General features: G+C 40.8%; 1 protein-coding gene across 17 annotated transcripts in view; it reads left to right on the forward strand.

Annotated features, from left to right (window-relative positions):
* TRIM2 (tripartite motif containing 2) overlaps positions 1-17,078 on the forward strand; it is an 88,356-nt gene that overhangs the window by 61,899 nt on the left and 9,379 nt on the right. For 16 of the 17 annotated variants that reach the window (XM_013175158.3, XM_066996082.1, XM_013175152.3 and 13 more), the window contains 3 exons: positions 7,720-7,823; positions 9,139-9,306; positions 16,594-16,774. In XM_013175158.3, coding sequence (XP_013030612.3) covers positions 7,720-7,823; positions 9,139-9,306; positions 16,594-16,774 — 453 coding nt within the window. The remainder of the gene's footprint in view (positions 1-7,719; positions 7,824-9,138; positions 9,307-16,593; positions 16,775-17,078) is intronic. The other variant, XM_066996084.1, reaches the window with a different exon arrangement.

The raw sequence follows: 17,078 nt of genomic DNA on the forward strand, positions 1-17,078 counted from the left end.
ATCTTTACTATGATAGACAGTCTGTGCAATAACCTAAGTTTTATATCAGAAAATGCATTCAGCACGCACACTTTGCTTGCTGGTAGGACAGTACAGTGCAACCTTTGGATGGAGCAACTCATAAAATGTCCTGCCTTTCCCAGATGGCCAGTGCATTTCCTCGTAAGATAAACAACCCCCTATATATAACAACTCCAAGCATTTTTACAGAGTCAATGATGCCCATTTTACTGTTAGTAAGGCTAAGTTTTATGGTGATTCAGACCTTGTCTGAAAGAAAGCATCTCTCTGAACTCTTCTGGGAGTGGTTGTGGCATGTTTTATGCTAGACAGAGAAGGGGCTAGATGGGCAGGTTCAGGTTGAAAAGGTCTCCCTAGGTCTGTAGCAGACGGGAGCAGGACAGAAAAGCCTGCACAGGCACTGCATGCCTGGGAATGGCAGGGGGCCATTGTGGCTGACCCTTCACACAGCACTAAGCACGTACATCAAGCGTTAATTCGTCTGTTTGTGGAAATTGTCGATCTAAATGGAGACAAGGTTGACCCACCTTTCAAAATTCCTCTTAGAGTCAAATAGAAAAATACATGCGTTTAATAGTAAATACTTAAGAAAAAATGTCCTGAAATTATTTTGAAACTTTTAATATTCTTGTTATAAACCTTTCAGTATGGACTAACAGGATTTCAGATTACAATTTCCACCTCTGTATCCTTTGTTTCTAGTGACCATTTTCTAACCTAACTACCAAACAGTAGTATGGCTGTAGTTTTTTTTCCTTTTGTCCAAACTGTTCTCTCCAATACACCATAAACTCTAAAGCAGTCTTGAATGTTGTTTGAAAAGTGCAGTGCCCTTTTTTTGTTGTTGTGATGAAATGCTTGTGCGCTTTATTTCCGAGTTTTTCCTCCTCCCCGTTTGCTGTCTTCCTTGCTCTGTGTCCCCACCTCCCCCCAAAAAAACAAGAAACAAACGAAAAAAGAGAAATGCATAGCTCTAGTTCTAGAGCTTTAGCTTGATGAAACCCCTCGGGAGTTTCCACATTTGGGATACACGGATTGCTGTTTTATTAAAAAACAGAACTGAGGGTAATGCTTCATCCCATTCCACGTTCCGTTCTCAACCACTGATTTCTCAGAATGATCCTGCATAGGGATGTCCCTGTGGGGTTACGCATACTTCATCTGAGAAGTCTCTTAAGTATTTGCAGCTGCGATGCTCTAGCTTTTTACACTATTCCAGCATATGTGCAATTAATAAACACAGGTAAAGCTTCTGACGTTTTCACAGGGATAGCCTTCAGGGATTTAAGATTTTGTCCAGTTCCAGTTTCAATGCACTCGGAAAAGTTGAATTTCGGTTCATTTGTTGATGAAGTCATGCAAAATAAATTTATTGCTGCTTTCCAACACAACTGTGTATTTTTATTTTGAGCTCTGATAGCCCTGGACAAATCTGGATTTTTGTTGTAAACTGGGCAAGATAAAGCCTGTAGCTGGGCTGCCAGAGGCTCGTACAGCTGTGTTGGAGAATTATACTATAATATTCCTATGGGCATCCGAGTATATGGAGCATGCCCTTGTATATATGCTGATATATGGACTTGTATGCACAAATAAATCAGTCAGCTCCTAGCAAGAGATAGTTCTTGTGCGAGTATTAAGAAATAACATTAATACAACATTAGTGCAGGTAAGTGCTTTCATTCATGGGGAATTGGGCATTGCATCCTTTGCCAATTCCGTCATATTCATGGCTTTTAAAAAGGCATGTGGTTCTATCTAGACACTTTAGGGTCACGCTATTGACTGCACATTCATACAGTTATGTAATTCATTATTTAAAAGAGCAGAGTATTTCTTGCTTCCTCTTCTTCTCTCTCAATAATTTATAACCTCAACTTTTTTTTTTTTTTAAAGCAGGCATGAGCTGTAAGAGTGCGTCCATGCAGTTATCATGTTTTAGATGTTACAGCCTGCTAAACTTGCTACAGGAATGAAAATAAACAAGCAAATGCATAGTTTTACAAAAATCCATCTCTGTGGCATGTACTTAGTTTGTGCAAATGCAAACAAAAATGTGTTTGTGATATCCAGAACATAATTGTTCTACGATGGTTTTCACTACTGCTGCAAGTGGTAGGAAGCATTAATGTGAGAGGAAAGGCTCGTTTGTTACCCAGCTTTTGTGCCTTAAACCCATGCTGAGTGGAGGAATGTGGAGGTGAGGGAAGTGTCAGCCACTTCCACCTTCCCTGTAAACCTCTCCCAGGTCCCCCAAAGGAGGGTTAAGAGCCATGGGTGGCATCAGATAGCTCCTCCTCTGCCCAGGGCCCTGTCTTGTACCCCAGCTTTGCCATGCTGGGCTGTATGCCTTGGTACTTTTTTTTTTTTTTTTCTGGCACTTTTCATGACTGGGTTCTTTGATGGTATTTAGCAGTAGTGGTGCCATTTCCCACTTCAACTGCTTTTTCTCTTTTTCTCTTCGTTTCTTTGTGCTTGGACTTGGCATCAGACACAGCCAGATGGAGAGTTGGCTCTCTGCTAGAAAGTTCAATTTTCCTTTTCCTCAGACTGTGTTTAGTTCTCTCTTCAACCATGTAACTGAGCGGCTAAGTTTAGCTGGTAAGTTTAATGGGTGTAAATCACTCCGCTTAAAAAAAAAAAAAAAAAAAAGGACAGAAAATAAGCCTTTAACAGTGCTTTCTGTCAGCTTCCTTACTAGGTGTGGATGTCATCATCTGGGCTGTTATCAGTGCTGAAAGCAAATAGGAGCCTTATTGTGAATTTACCCCATAAGAGGTCGTGAAGAAGGCCCGTGTAATAATAGCTGGTAGCCTGATAAAGAGTACAGTTTCAAAGCAGGCTTAGGGGGAGCAGAAGGGTTAGATTTACATTTGACAAATAATAAATGGGGAGCAGTGAGTTGGTTTTAGGGAAATGTTTAAATTTTCTAGGGCACATGTTCTTAGTCTGGTATTTATTCTTTAATTTTCTCTGAAGGCCTCAGCCTGACATTCTGTATTGGATTGTCCAATTTGAAAGAAACAGGGCTGCCGACAGATATATTCTTCTTAAGCAATTACAAAAATAAAAGTGGGTTCTCTGCGTGGACATCCTGAAAATATGTCTTATTTTCCTAACTGATTAGCCCCCTTGTATGCATGGCTCAGAGGAATCCCAGCTCCCCCACAGCAAGCAGCACCTGCTCCATGCATTCCACCATCCCGTCCCAACCTTTGCAGGAGGTCCACCCCTATCCACGTTACAGCCTGGCTAAGGGCATTGGGGAAGGAAGGGACGTGCAGGTGTAGCTGTTCTTGCAGCACAGAAATATGACACGTGGAGCGCACAGGCCCCTGACACGCTTTCATCAGTTGTTTTCCACTCTCCATTTTAGAAACTAGGAACAAACCAATTAAGAAGTAGTAGGATATGTTTCCTATGCAGAATTTAGACTTCTGTAGAAATAGGAAAGCCTTGTAATGGGGAAATAGAATTTCATTTTCCAGTTTATGAGCTCAAATCCCTCTGAGGCCAGTCATCAACTCTTTATAGGCTTGTGATTGCCAGTGTGAAATTTGGCCAGACCTACGCTGTGTAGATTTGCAGCCATACCTGTATTGGACCGGGGCTGAAGAACTCTGATGTCACAGACTGAGGTAATGACCTGTAATGACAGAGAGCTGGTTTGCCTGCTGTTGTCTGGGGTCTTGCTGCTGTCCCAGCAGGGAACTGTGGCTGAGAACATGCGGTGCATCTACCCCTTAGGTGTACACCTAGCTGCGGTGGGGCTCTGTCGCACGAGCAAGGCTTGGCAGAGCTCTTTGCCAAGCTTTTAGGGGCAGATGTTGCATTAAGCAAGTGAGTATAAATTAGCTCAAACTCCACTACTAACAGTATGTGTGTCTGCCAGAGTTCCTACTGAATTCCTCTTTACAGGTTACAAACACTGTGTGCCTTCGTGCAACAGAGTGGCTTTAAAACTTAGGTAACTTGGATTAGTAACACTGATGTTTATTCTACAGTAAGTATGTAGTTTATTAAGTCTGATTTAGTACAATTTTGCTACAGGGCCTCTTGTGTTTCAGTTGTATCTATTACAGGAGAGGCATATCCTAATAATGTGTAGGGTTTGACTAAATATTTTTTGGCCCTCTGAGAAAAAAAGAAATGAAGCTAAGGAACAAAGGAACAAGAAAGCAATTCCTTCATATTTGTCTGTGCTTTCCATGCTGTTCAGTTTTATCTTTTTTTTTCATTTTTTTTGTTTTTTTCAATACCACGTAGAGAACAGTCCCCGAAGAAGTATTCAGTGTTGTAGGCAGGAAAGAAATGGTAGTTAAACAACATGCTATTGGTACTGTATCCTCAGTCTCCCCTTTAATCTCTAAGCTTTCTGCAGGGTTTTTGTCTCTTTGAATACATTCCCTTTCTGCTGGGGGGAGTGGTATGTGTTTTTCTTCTGTTTTAGGAAGCTGGTCAGTCTAGGTTAGCAAGCACGGAGGTTATTATTCATGTCAGAGAAACTTAGCAAAAAAAAAACACTTCTATTTTTATGAGTATCAAAAATGAACATTGTTCAGCAGGTTTGTCCAGATGCCCAGCACTTACACAGCAGACTTAGGTACGTGATGTAATTTTTAACAACCCCTGTGATTTTAATACGTTTCTAGGTTTTTTTCTTCGTTTTTGTGAGATTCAACCTGGCCTGTACTGTGCAAGAATAAGAGAGCGAAGTTTTGCAGCATTCTGGGTGTGCTGTATTGTCTTGAGCTGAAAAATGGATACTCACTTGTTGAAAGCATATCTTCAAACTAAATTAATTGGTTTGTGCAGGGTACACTGAATAACACCAGCAGAAATTAGATAGGGCTAAATCCAATCTGATTGTTTATTTAGAGAACTGTATACAACGATGGTTTGAAAGGAGCTGTTCCATGGATCTGATTCCTAATGGCTCTCTTCAGACCGCCCTTTGAAAACTCTGCTCTCCTCTCCCAATCCCAAACATCTGCTACAGAAATCGCAGTAAAATGTCTTTTTCTTCCGTTGTGCCCCTCAGTAGCTCGGAGCCAGCATGGAGGCAAGGCTGGTCAATGAGAAATATGAAAGATGCAGGTTTTTATCTCCAAACCAGGCTGTGTGGGAAACCCTGCAACAAGGATCCGCAAACCATCGTTTAGCCCCAGCCCTGGGCTGGGGTCGGTCAGGCTGGCTGACTGACTGACTGCCTGGAGAACAGAAGACAAAGCATTGGTTGCCTTCGTGTAGAGGGGTGATACCTCACAGTAAAAGATTTGCTGAAGTTTCTCTCACAGGCAGGTGTTTGTAAGGCAGGAATCTACTTAACGGGGAGGAGCTGTCATCCTTTGGTATTACGGACGTGGCTGCAGGATCCTGCTTTCCCAGAGTGTGGACATGCACTACTACAAGCTTTCCTCTCAACTGAGCTGCTGCCACTGCCTGCGCTTGGCTTCACATCTTTGCTGGCATAGTGAATTGTTCAAAGTTATCTATTTTCTTCCTGAACATAATTTAAGAAATAAGGTGTGTGTTTCACTAACCTCAGCTGAGCTCTTCAGAGAAATTTGTCCTGTTGCAGAGGAGACTGTAGAGGAGCCTGTGTGCAAATTAGGACCTGTGTCCTGGGTTTAATAACTGCTAAGTGCTATTCACAAGAATGCTGCATGGAGCTGGATTTCATCTGCACACTGTGCTAGGAAAATACGGTTTCTAAAACTTACTGTGAAATGTTACTATGGCATTCCTGGGTAATTTCTTTTCTTTTTCTTTTTCTTTTCCTCCCCCCCACCTCCCTCCCCAACCCCCACCGCCCCCCTTTGATGCATATGTGAAGAAAACTCTGAGTAACTCTTTATGTAGATCTCATTTATCTTTAAAAATGAACATTTTTCTAAGGGGAAAGCGCATACATTCCATAATGGTTGTGCTAGTTGGTTCCAGATGCTCTAGCTTGCATCTCCTCTTTTCTAACAAATGTTTTGCCTCTTCTCTCAGTATTAAAAGGAACACTTCTTACTTTTCATCCACTCTCTTTGGCTAAAAGGCAAAAAGGAAACTTAACATTAACATATGGTGGAAAAAAAATACTGCTGGCATCCCTCAGGCAGTGCTCAGTAAAAGAATACAGAGAAATGGCTCAAGTGTGGGCAACATAATTGGTGCGTAACTCACTATTCCCTTAACACGTAGTTTCCTCTTGGACTACAAAAACCGAGGAGCATTTGCCTTGTTGAGAAGATGTAAGCCCACAGAGATCAAGAAAACAAGGCTTGGAACAAAGGGACTTGTTCTCAGCACCAGGTAACAAGGAGTTAAATGTTGCTTGTTAGCCAGTGACAGGAAATATGCATCCCACATCCATCACCACAGCTGAAGGAACGGGTTTTAAGAGTGTGCACATCCCTAATGAAAGCTAAATACAAATTAGAGCTAATATGGATGCCTTCTATTGGGGGTCACAGTCAGAACAGTTTTAATCATTGAGCTCTGGGATATTTGGACTGACTACAGTAAAATACAAGTTCTTCAGTTGAAACCAATTAATGTCTGATAGGCAGCCAGTGAATGCTTGTAAAAATACCAGGGAAAAATAGCTCTGCATCCAAGTCTCAGAAAGAACAGCTTATAGAATCTTTTTGTTTTGAAATTCATTCATTCATTATGAATAACCTTGCGGTTCAAGATCATAACTATAATTCCAGCTTGTCTAAGACCCCTGAGCCTTCTTTACAAACACAGTAGGAATTTGGATACTGTTACTGTGCTCCAGGTGTAGTTTGGACCAGACACTTCAGTGCTGACCTTTTAAAGACACCGGTTTGCTTTGTGACTCTCCTCTGAATGTCTCAGAACAAGCATCTACGTAATGAGGCACCTAAACTTAATGAACTTTTGTGAAAACCTGACTTTTTATAGCTCCTTATCCCATTAGACCCTCTGGGGAAAAGACAGTTCTGTGTACATCACTATTGCATTTGTCCTGGATAAAAATGGGACCTGTGTGTGTGTGTGTTGCTTCATAAGGACTATCAAAGGTCTTTGCAGAAAGATTTGGTCTCAAGGTGTTGGTCTTCATTGGTCCACAAGTCCCAGTCATTCAAAAATAGTTCTTCATCACAGTTTCCTAACTAAGGGAACTTTTACATCCTGTGAATGAAAACTGTATGAGTGAATGGCAAACTTCCCTGTTTTGAAAAGGCCCCATCCAAAGAAATCACCGGTATGTTTTTTTCCTTGACTTTGTAACTTGACTGAGGAGATGTAGCTAATTGTACTAAACACCTGTCATCCATCCAGGTTCTTATCTTAGACTATCTGTATGCTCCCCCAGTACTGCTCCCCCAGTACTGCCTCTTTCATTGCCTTCTCAGATGAATAAAAATCTGTATTTTAAAAAAAAAGTCAAACACGTGAAAAATATTTTACTTGTAACCTCTCGCAAGAGGCAAATTGTGAAGATACCTTAATCCACGAAAGCCAGAGATAATTCCTTTGATAAGAGTAAGGACAATCTCTTCTTGTAACTAACTGGGATCTGTTACTGAGATGGTTCTTTGAAGTTGTACCAGTGATAAGAACTCTTCAATGTAGGCATCCATACATCAAGGATGTAATAAATGCACGTATTGGCATTTAAGGCCTAACTGATTAGTCCTGTCTAACCTGATTTGTTATGTGCTTTGTGTTCAATTTTAGGCACCAAAGGAAGAAACAAAGGGGAATTTACAAATCTTCAAGGTGTAGCTGCATCTACAAATGGAAAAATATTAATAGCAGACAGTAACAACCAGTGTGTGCAGGTATGAGGATATGCCACTTTCAGTATTCTTCTGTTTCTCCCGCCTACCTTTGCCTTATTTGTATTCCAGGAAAGACAGATTTTGTACTATTCAAGGACATGTAAATTCAGAGAAATCTAACTCATCCACTATCATCCCATCTTCTTGACCTGCAGCTATCTTTTTCATATCTGCACTGTATCTAATATGCATATCAGAGTATATTCCTTCCTTATTATGTTTGGCATTGAATGAAGAAAGCAAACAGTGCAGTAGTCTGGAAAAAATGCCCTTTTGTAAATGTGATTTTACATTGTAAATTTATCACCCTGTGTTTCAAAATAAATATAGGACAAGGTGCCACAAGTATCATTTCCTAAGTGAGCACAAATACAAAAAAAATGCGTAAATGTCATTTTAAAATGACATTTAGTCTGCTTAATGGATTTTTCTGTCTGGTATGATGATGAAATCTTTTGTGCTAGCATCCCTGACACCTGTGGTTTCATGGCTACTGTAACCTGTGTGAAAATCAAGCTGTGCTTTCTATTTTGCCTGCCACGCTTTTTTTTCTTTTTCTTTTTTTTCTTTTTTTGTGTGTGTGTGTGCCTTTTAAACCATTTACAATTTGTCATCACTCTTCAGGCTGCCCATGTGGTAGCAATGAACAAGGCAGAAGTTAGTGGCTCGTTCTTAGTATATCAGAACCAGAAAGCCACATGCAGTAACAACTTGTTTTCAGGCCTCTTCAAAGAGACAGCGTCGAATATTCATCAGTACCCTCACACTTGGTAATTTGCAGCCACTTCAGAAGAATTTCAGTGTCTACCTGGCTCAGGGTCGCAAGCAGTGGACTGATTTTTAAGTAGCTAACACATCTCTCAGAAAGTGGCTCAGTACTTATTCTGAAGTTAAATGATTACATAATGAAATTCTCTTTCAGCTTCTGTTCCTCTCTCTTCTAATGTCTAAGTGTTTGACTGTGGCTGAGACGCTCGTTTTCCTCATTTGTGTTATGGGAATAACACCACTTCTTTCTAACTACCTGAGAGGGACATTGTGACGTATAATTCACTAATGTTTTTAAATTACTTTGATATCTCTGAAGAAACAGTGCAATGTAAGTGCTGAGAAATTCTTTATTATGAAATCAGGGTCCAGGTGGAGGCCTCTTCTTAAATTAGGCATATTGCTTTCAAATATAGATTCTATAAAGTGCTTCACGTTCCTAACTTTTTCCTTACTATAGTGTTCAGACTTGCTAAAATGTAAGCTTCAAGAAATAGGTGATGTTCTTATGCTGACTTAGTTTTAAAATAAATGTTTTCTGTTACAGATATTTTCCAACGATGGCCAGTTCAAAAGTCGCTTTGGCATAAGAGGAAGGTCTCCTGGCCAGTTGCAACGGCCAACAGGAGTGGCTGTGCATCCCAGTGGTGACATCATTATTGCAGATTATGATAACAAATGGGTTAGCATATTCTCATCAGATGGAAAATTTAAGGTATGAGTTACCACGTGAGCTCTGCTGAGCTTTTTCCTTATTACAAAGGAATGCAATTTTTTTTTTTTATTTTTGTGTGTGTGAAGAAACTACATAGTTTGTAACTTAGTCCAAATTCCATTGTTGTAATGTAGAAACAGCCACGTTGTATAATAAATAGGAAGAGGTCACAGCTGTGATGCCAACGTAATATCAGATAGAGATGATACATTTCATTCTACAGTTCTACACACTGGGTACTTGGATGCCTTTCTGCAACTCACAGTTGAGAATAGCTAATGTAATCAAGTGTAGTTGGACTGGCTTAATAACATCATATCATTAGTATTTTGATTATATAAAAAGGCGTGTGTATATATGTATACATACACAAGACAGACATAAAAACTTATGGGAAGTCTTCAGTGACATATGGAAGGGAAACATAAGGTAGCAGACTGATGGTGACTTCCCCTGTTCACTCCATATGTATCAACAAATCAAGTGCATAATTCACGTATGGTCCTGCTGGTAATAAATGGAAGGAAAGGCAACCCAGGAGGTTGTTCCAGTGCTATAGCATGGTCAGGAGTATTTTGTCTGGGGTGATGTGCAACGGGAAAACTGCAGGAAATAATGTCTTAGGCTTCAGAAATGAGAAGTTCTGAGAAGAGTGTACTTATTTTCATAGCAGCTCTAGTGATTCTTATAGGAGTAAAATAAAAAGACAGCTACTGTACTACACTAACGCTTGCAAACCTGCAGTATTTTTCTTGTTTGGGAGTCAGTTGCAATTCCAGAGAGAATTAAAGGTTGCCTCCATTTGGTGCTGTTCTCTGAATGCATGTTACAAAGTCTGGCAATGCATGCTAGAAATAGCCATCTATGGCAGAGATTAGCAGCACACTGTTTGGTGAGATAAAAAACCTGCAGGGAAATTTCTACCACAGTTACTTAGTTCTAGAGCCTTGTATTGGAGATAAATTACCTGTTTGGCATTTTCTGGCAGCCTAGTGACCAAAAAGCTCGGGTCCTGATATGTTCATGTGGCTGCCAAGAAATGGCCTTCCTTTATTAGTCTTTGCAAAGTGACAAATGTTATAGCAAATAGCTAGTTTTGCTTGCAGGGTCCTCAGTGACCCCCTTCTGAGAAACAGACATCTGTATGCTTTTAAAAGTATCCAGATCCTATGTAGACTCCAAGCTAAAATAAAACAGTACTAATATGTAATGCAACTGTTAAAAATATTTGCATTTGCAGAGAATACATGATCTTCCTTGAGTAGTTTCCAAAATGTACACAGGAACACTTTGGCTGAAGCCCCTGAATGAAATGAAGATACCAGAAGGAAATAAAGATGTAGTTATTTAAGAATCCAAATACTCTGAGTAACTTAAGTGTGGTATAAATAATTATTAACATCTTTAATGTGAGCTGGCTTGATCTGGAAACGGAGGGTGGAGGGTTCATTTTCCTTCCTTCTGCAGACAGGCTGTAAATCCAGCATTTTGGATGGTGTCAGCTGTGGAGGAAAAAGCTGTGGCTCTGGAGGAGCCATGATCCTACATACTGTACTCTATCAGCAGCGAGAAAAGTATTGAAAAAAATGAATTAAGGTAGTTCCTCTGACACAGAGCCTGGCTTCATTTTTAGTTAATGTTTCTGCTGGACTGCACAAGCTCCATGAAGTCGGCAATGTTTGTGTGGGTAATACTAGTGAGTGCATTGGACTTCGTAGTTCCTGGGACTAGGCTGATTAAATGAGAGATGAAACATTAACAATATACAATACTACTTTTAGATTTCATGCAACAAAATATATTTGTGAGAGAAAAATACAGGATTATTTGTGGAAGCATGTTATATATGGATGGAAGGCATAGTCGTACAGTTGAAGCACAGGACACAGATATACCAGGTCTAGCCTGTGGGAATCCGGGAAGAGCTGCGTGAATTCTTAGGTGTTGGCAATGGTATTCTTAAGGGGGCTCCGTGAGATTAAACTGGGCAATGCTGGCAAAGATACACAGATAGACAAAGGGCTAACAGTGTTTCACCTGTAAGGATTGTGCCTGCAAGACACTGTGCATCATCTGTGATACAGGTGGTCTGCTAGCTGTTAACTCAGCGTTATCAGGGGCCTGTGTTGTGCTTAATCTGTTCTTTCTGTATTTACTCTCCTTTAGCTTAGCAGCATTTAATAGAGGTGTGAGCCAGGAGGCGGATTTCTCCTGGAGCCAGGCCCAGGCACCTCCCTGATTTGAGAACCGGGCTGACTCACCCCAGCGGGCCCTGCCAGGCAGAGAAGTGACACCTTCCTCAGTCGCTGGTGGCAGCACAGACAGCGCTCCGTTTTCTCAAGGCTGGGAAGCTGGCATAATGCAGAGCTTGGCAAACCCTAAGCTAAAGTTACACCAAAACATGAGTCTCCTGAAATGAAAGGCTACATTATCCTTTGAACAATAAAGCATCTGATAGGGTCTTAGAAACTGGGGCTTTTGTTTCTGGCTATGTTATGGGTCTCACAGGTGACTACTGATCTTTCATTTCATTTTCTAGTGCTTTATTTTGCTCATGTATAAAAACTGGGTAACAATGCTGGCTTCCTCCATAAATTACTTTCAAATTGCCTAAGAAAATTGTTATAGAAGATGTCTTAATTGCTAGGCTAAGAGAGAACACATGCTGAAGCAGCAGAATCGGCCTCTGTGTCAGGGGTGCTGTTCACACCTAGTGAAGGAACTGGAGGCTAGGGCCACAAGAAGGATTCGTGGTCCTCTGAGGAGAAGCTTTCTTTCTTTCCAGTCTTGAAGGGTCACATCTAAGACAGCCTGTTGTCAGCCAACCATGGCTGTAAATCAAGTTAAGACATCATGTTAAGATGGGTGGGAAAAGATGGAAGGAAACACTTTGTCTGTCAGACTTTTATTTCTTCTTGTCTCATTAGAGGGACTAAGAAGGGAGCTGCTTGAAGCTGGCTGCAAGTTTAGGTAGGAAAAGTTCTGTGGAGTATGGCATGTGGTCATGGTTCAATTAAGACAGTCAAGTGAATGATAAATCCATTTATTGTGTGAAGTTGCAATGTGTGGTGATGATGCATCTCCATGTTAGGGAAGTTCTGGAACAGGAAGAGGTGTATTTTAAGTCTCTAAATTAATTCCTGACGGTCATGAACAATCATGAACCTTTCTGACAGTAACAAGATTGGTGGAAATGAACTTAAAGCCCCAACACACCTACTACTACAGTGGAAAAGTCTGTATATTTATATATAGTATATATATATATATTATATATATACTATATATATATATATATATAATATATATAGTCTAGCTCATTTTTTTATATAGCCTAGCTCTCTTTTTTAAAAAAACCTCTATGAATATCCCGGAGTAGAATATTTTCCATTCTAGTAGAGTGGCTTTATAAACACATATTTGAAAACCAATCTAAATTCATAAGTGCCTATAAAATAAGGGACATAATGTCCTTGACTGAATTCAATTAAACACAGTATTTGTATTAAGGATTCATATGATTCATTATACTTTATTCATTTCTAATGGCAGAGAAGTCTGAAAATACTTCCATTCATAAACTTAACAGGAGTGACTGGGTTTCATAATACTCTGTTTTAAATAATCAAACCTATAATTCTAAGAAACCTTCTGAAATAAAAATACACAAAGCATATGTTCAGCCAGACCCAGTAATGTGTCATTAGTGTATTTTGATCTAAACTGGAAACAGAGATTCTTAGTATAAAGAACTTCGGGCTCTAGCTGGACATAATTTATTGCTGCCTGCAAATTGTATTTTAAATCCTGGCCTAAGCATAGTGATTTTTATTCCTTTTCTCAGCACTGAGTGCCCGTTATTGTAGTATGTGATTTATTCATTTTTTTTTTTAATTATTTCTTATGTATTCATATGGTCAGGAAGACACTGTACTCATGAGTCTGAGTCATTTTTCCATTGGAATCATAGAAAGATGGTAAGAAGGTGGTGCAATGCACAGGCAGACAAACACCCAGGCATCCCAGAAGAAAGAAGGGAATATAATTTAATCACCCCAGAGGAAATAAATCTACTGATTTGCATTTGGTTTATGTTGTTGCTTTGTTGTTATGCAAACCTGAATGCATTTTGTAGGTGTGTTCATGTCTTTCCCTTGGTGATCACAGTCATTTTTAATAGTTTTTCCTGGGGATGTTTTAGCATGATTTAATTAGGTGTTTTTTGTCTAAATATTGAGCAATTTCTAAGAGCATATGTATCTGAACATAAACCAGACACATGATCATTGCATGCTAGCTAAGCGTAGTCTTTTAAGCTGCAAGATTTATTCCCTGAGGTTTTTTTTATTTGAGACTGAACGAGGTTGTGTAGTAATGCTTTTGACTTCATACTAGACAGCTTCAGGGAATCTAGATTTCTTTATTTTGGGATGGCTCCTACTTCTACCTGCAACCCCACCCATGAGAATGCACGGTAGAGTAGGAACATGGGGTTTCCTAAGGACAGCTGGGCTTCTTCAGATACTAATGTGGTTGTTTGCTTTAAAACCATCTGGGAACTGAGCAAAATGAGTTAGGCAATGAATCTTCTCCATGCCCTGTAATCTGTCATGCCTTGACAGTCATGGACTAAGAGAGCTTCAGCCACTCACAGAATCACAGGATGGTTAAGGTAGGAAGGGCCCTCTGGGTCCACCTGCTCCAGCAGGGCCACCCAGAGCAGGGTGCCCAGGACCATGTCCAAGTGACTTCTGAAGATCTCCAAGGAGAAGACCCTACAGCCTCTCTGGGCAGCCTGTGCCAGTGCTCCATCACCCGCACAGGTGTGCTTCCTGATGTTCAGAGGGAACCTCCTGTGTAACAGTGTGTGCCCAGTGCCTCTTGCCCTGTCCCTGGGCACCACTGAGAAGAGCCTGGCTCTGTCCTCTCTGCACCCTCCCTTCAGGTATGGGTACACATGGAGGAGAGCCCCCCTGAGCCTCCTCTTTTCCTGGCTGAACAGTCCCAGCTCTCCCAGCCTCTCCTCACATGAGAGATGCTCCAGTCCCTTGATCATCTCGGTGGCCCTAAGCTGAACTCTTTCTAATATGTCCACACCTCTCTTGTACTGGGGGGGCCCAGAACTGGACTCAGTACTCCAAGTGTGGCCTCACCAGTGCTGAGCAGAGGGGAAAACTCCTCACCACTTGCAGCAGGGCAGGAAGATGGACACAGAAGGCAGATGCATCACTTGTTCTAAGTGGTGATCTGTCCCTTCTGCAAAGACAATGTAGTGAAAAATGGTCTTTTCCTAAAGAATATGAATCTATTCCTATCTATTTCATTTAAATTCAGTTGGAAACAGGAAATTATGTTTATAGGATATCTCTGACAAATTACTACAGGGTCTGGAAGCTGTGGGATCCATAATTTCAACACAGCCAGGATTGCCTGTCCAGAACAGTAAAAAGGCCAGCAGGAGCCTAGACTTTTGGAGCCAATCTGGGAAACTGCTTCCAAATCTGCCCATCATTTAAGCTGCCTATCTCCCCCCTGCCCCTCCCAAACCAGAAAGCAAGTTGCTGCATTCCAAAAACAAAAACTCCAAACAATGTAGTGGTGTTTTTATAACCTTTTTTTTTTTTTTTTTAATGGAAAGGTCAAAACTCGACTGATTGTATGCAGTTCAAACCAGCTTCTAGAATCTGCCTGGGGAAAAATAAAGAAGAAGAATGGTGAAAAATGTGAAATGGTTTGGGAAGTGATCATAGCATTTCTTGGGCATACATCTGGGTAGCTCAAGGGTTCTGTGAAGGCTTTGCCTCAATTTCTGCTTGCCCTGGGCTAGGTGGGATGCTGTTGCCTAGAGCCACCCACTATGTAGATCCCCTACTTAGTCCCCATGAGCTTCACCCTGCTTTTTGAGAGGCAGTCAATGCATATGTCTAGGCCAGTGGTGGCTGCCTGTGTGCTTCTCCTGGAAGAAGAGGTGCTGGCTGTAGCTTCTGTTGGCTTTTCCTGGGGTCTGGAAGAGGTATCTGACATTCACTAGTTCTGGTGTAGGTACCTACAGCTTTCAGTCAGGAGCCATCTGCAGGCGGAGGAAAATCATCTGGTTGCTACCTCTGTTCTGCACATCTATACCATACTCAGCACAGTAGCAACTGAGAGACTTCTAGTAATGTATTGATTTCCGTGAGTCATGTCCGTTACAAGCTCATCTTCCCAGTGTGCTAACGGCCCATCTTCCTCACTGTGCTAACAGGACAATCCGGAATATTCCGGGCTGCGGAGGTGCAGCTTGGAGCTTCCCACAGCTCCTTGCTCTGAGGATGAGCTGTAATTGGTGACAATAATAGAAAGCAGGTCTGACCAAACGCAGAACACAAGGCTGAGCTCAACAGTTGCCTCTCCACGTTTAAAAAAAGGAAGAGGAATAATAATAGAAGAGAATAGGAAGGCTAAGCTACAATCTGACCTGCCATTAGTCTGTTGTAATGCACAAAACCCAATAAAAGGCAATTGCAATCAGCTGTGTTAATTCCCCTTGTATATGTCTAGCCTACTTAAAGAAGTATTTTCATATATATGTATGTATAATTATATTGTAATATCTATTATAATGGCGTATATAAAAACATACATATGTATGCTATGAATATATAACAAGTTATATAAGTTGCCCATTCCAGTGTTTATACACCTACTAAACAACCTTCTAACATGTTCTGATTTGAGAGCTCTCTACCTTGTCTAAATAACTCACTGTGAGATCCACATTATCTCCACTGAAGGATATATATATATATATTTTTTTTTCCATTGGTACAATATTGTATACAGTTCCCTTCCTGTTCCTGGCAGATGTTTTTGGTAGACAACAAGTCCTATTTAAAGTGATGGAAATAATTTTATTTCACCTGAGATAGGACCAAACTCTGATTTCTTTAGTGTTTCAGAAATTACTTCATTTGCAGTTTGGCAGCACCTCCTTTGCAGGTTTCAGCTGACACTTTAAGTGTCTAAGCAGTCCCAGGTAGATCTGATGGAAGACGACATGGAGATTAATGAGGTAGCAGATCTTCCACTCCAGAAAGAACATATAGAAAACAATCTTTCTGTTTGGCTGAAAATATAATGAAGTACACAAAATCAGTTGAAAAAGCAATCACTTTCTTCTGGCAAAATTTTGACGACAAAAATTTCTCTCCATGCTACTGTGTGTCTATAATACAGGACATCTTTGAACAGTACTAACTTACTTCTATCATGTTAATGTATTTTCCTGTTTTGTGTTTTCCCTTTTAGGCCAAAATTGGGTCTGGAAAGCTCATGGGCCCTAAAGGCGTTTCTGTGGATCGTAATGGGCACATCATTGTGGTGGACAATAAAGCTTGCTGCGTGTTCATCTTCCAGCCAAATGGGAAAATAGTCACCAGGTTCGGCAGCCGAGGAAATGGTGACAAGCAGTTTGCAGGTACACTTGATGGTAATATGTAAATCCCCTTTTCTTGCCTCTTCTGCTCACATTTGCATGATGTTTGAGCATGTTGAAGAAGCTATATCCTACTCATTTTTTTCCTGAGCAGGGGAAAGGTTCTACTAAACACACAGCTCCTGTTCACTTCACCATTTGTTTAACTGGCTGAGAAGACTGCAACATCTGTTCCGCAAACGTAGCTGTAACTGGGCTGTTTTATCTACCTTTCTGTGCCCGGAAGCATTTCAGATCACTGACCCGAGAACAACTGATCTTAACTAGCGTTTTATAAATGCTTTGCAATGCCCACACT

The sequence above is a fragment of the Anser cygnoides genome, chromosome 4 (assembly GCF_040182565.1).
Source record: "Anser cygnoides isolate HZ-2024a breed goose chromosome 4, Taihu_goose_T2T_genome, whole genome shotgun sequence".
NCBI classification, from domain to species: domain Eukaryota; kingdom Metazoa; phylum Chordata; class Aves; order Anseriformes; family Anatidae; genus Anser; species Anser cygnoides.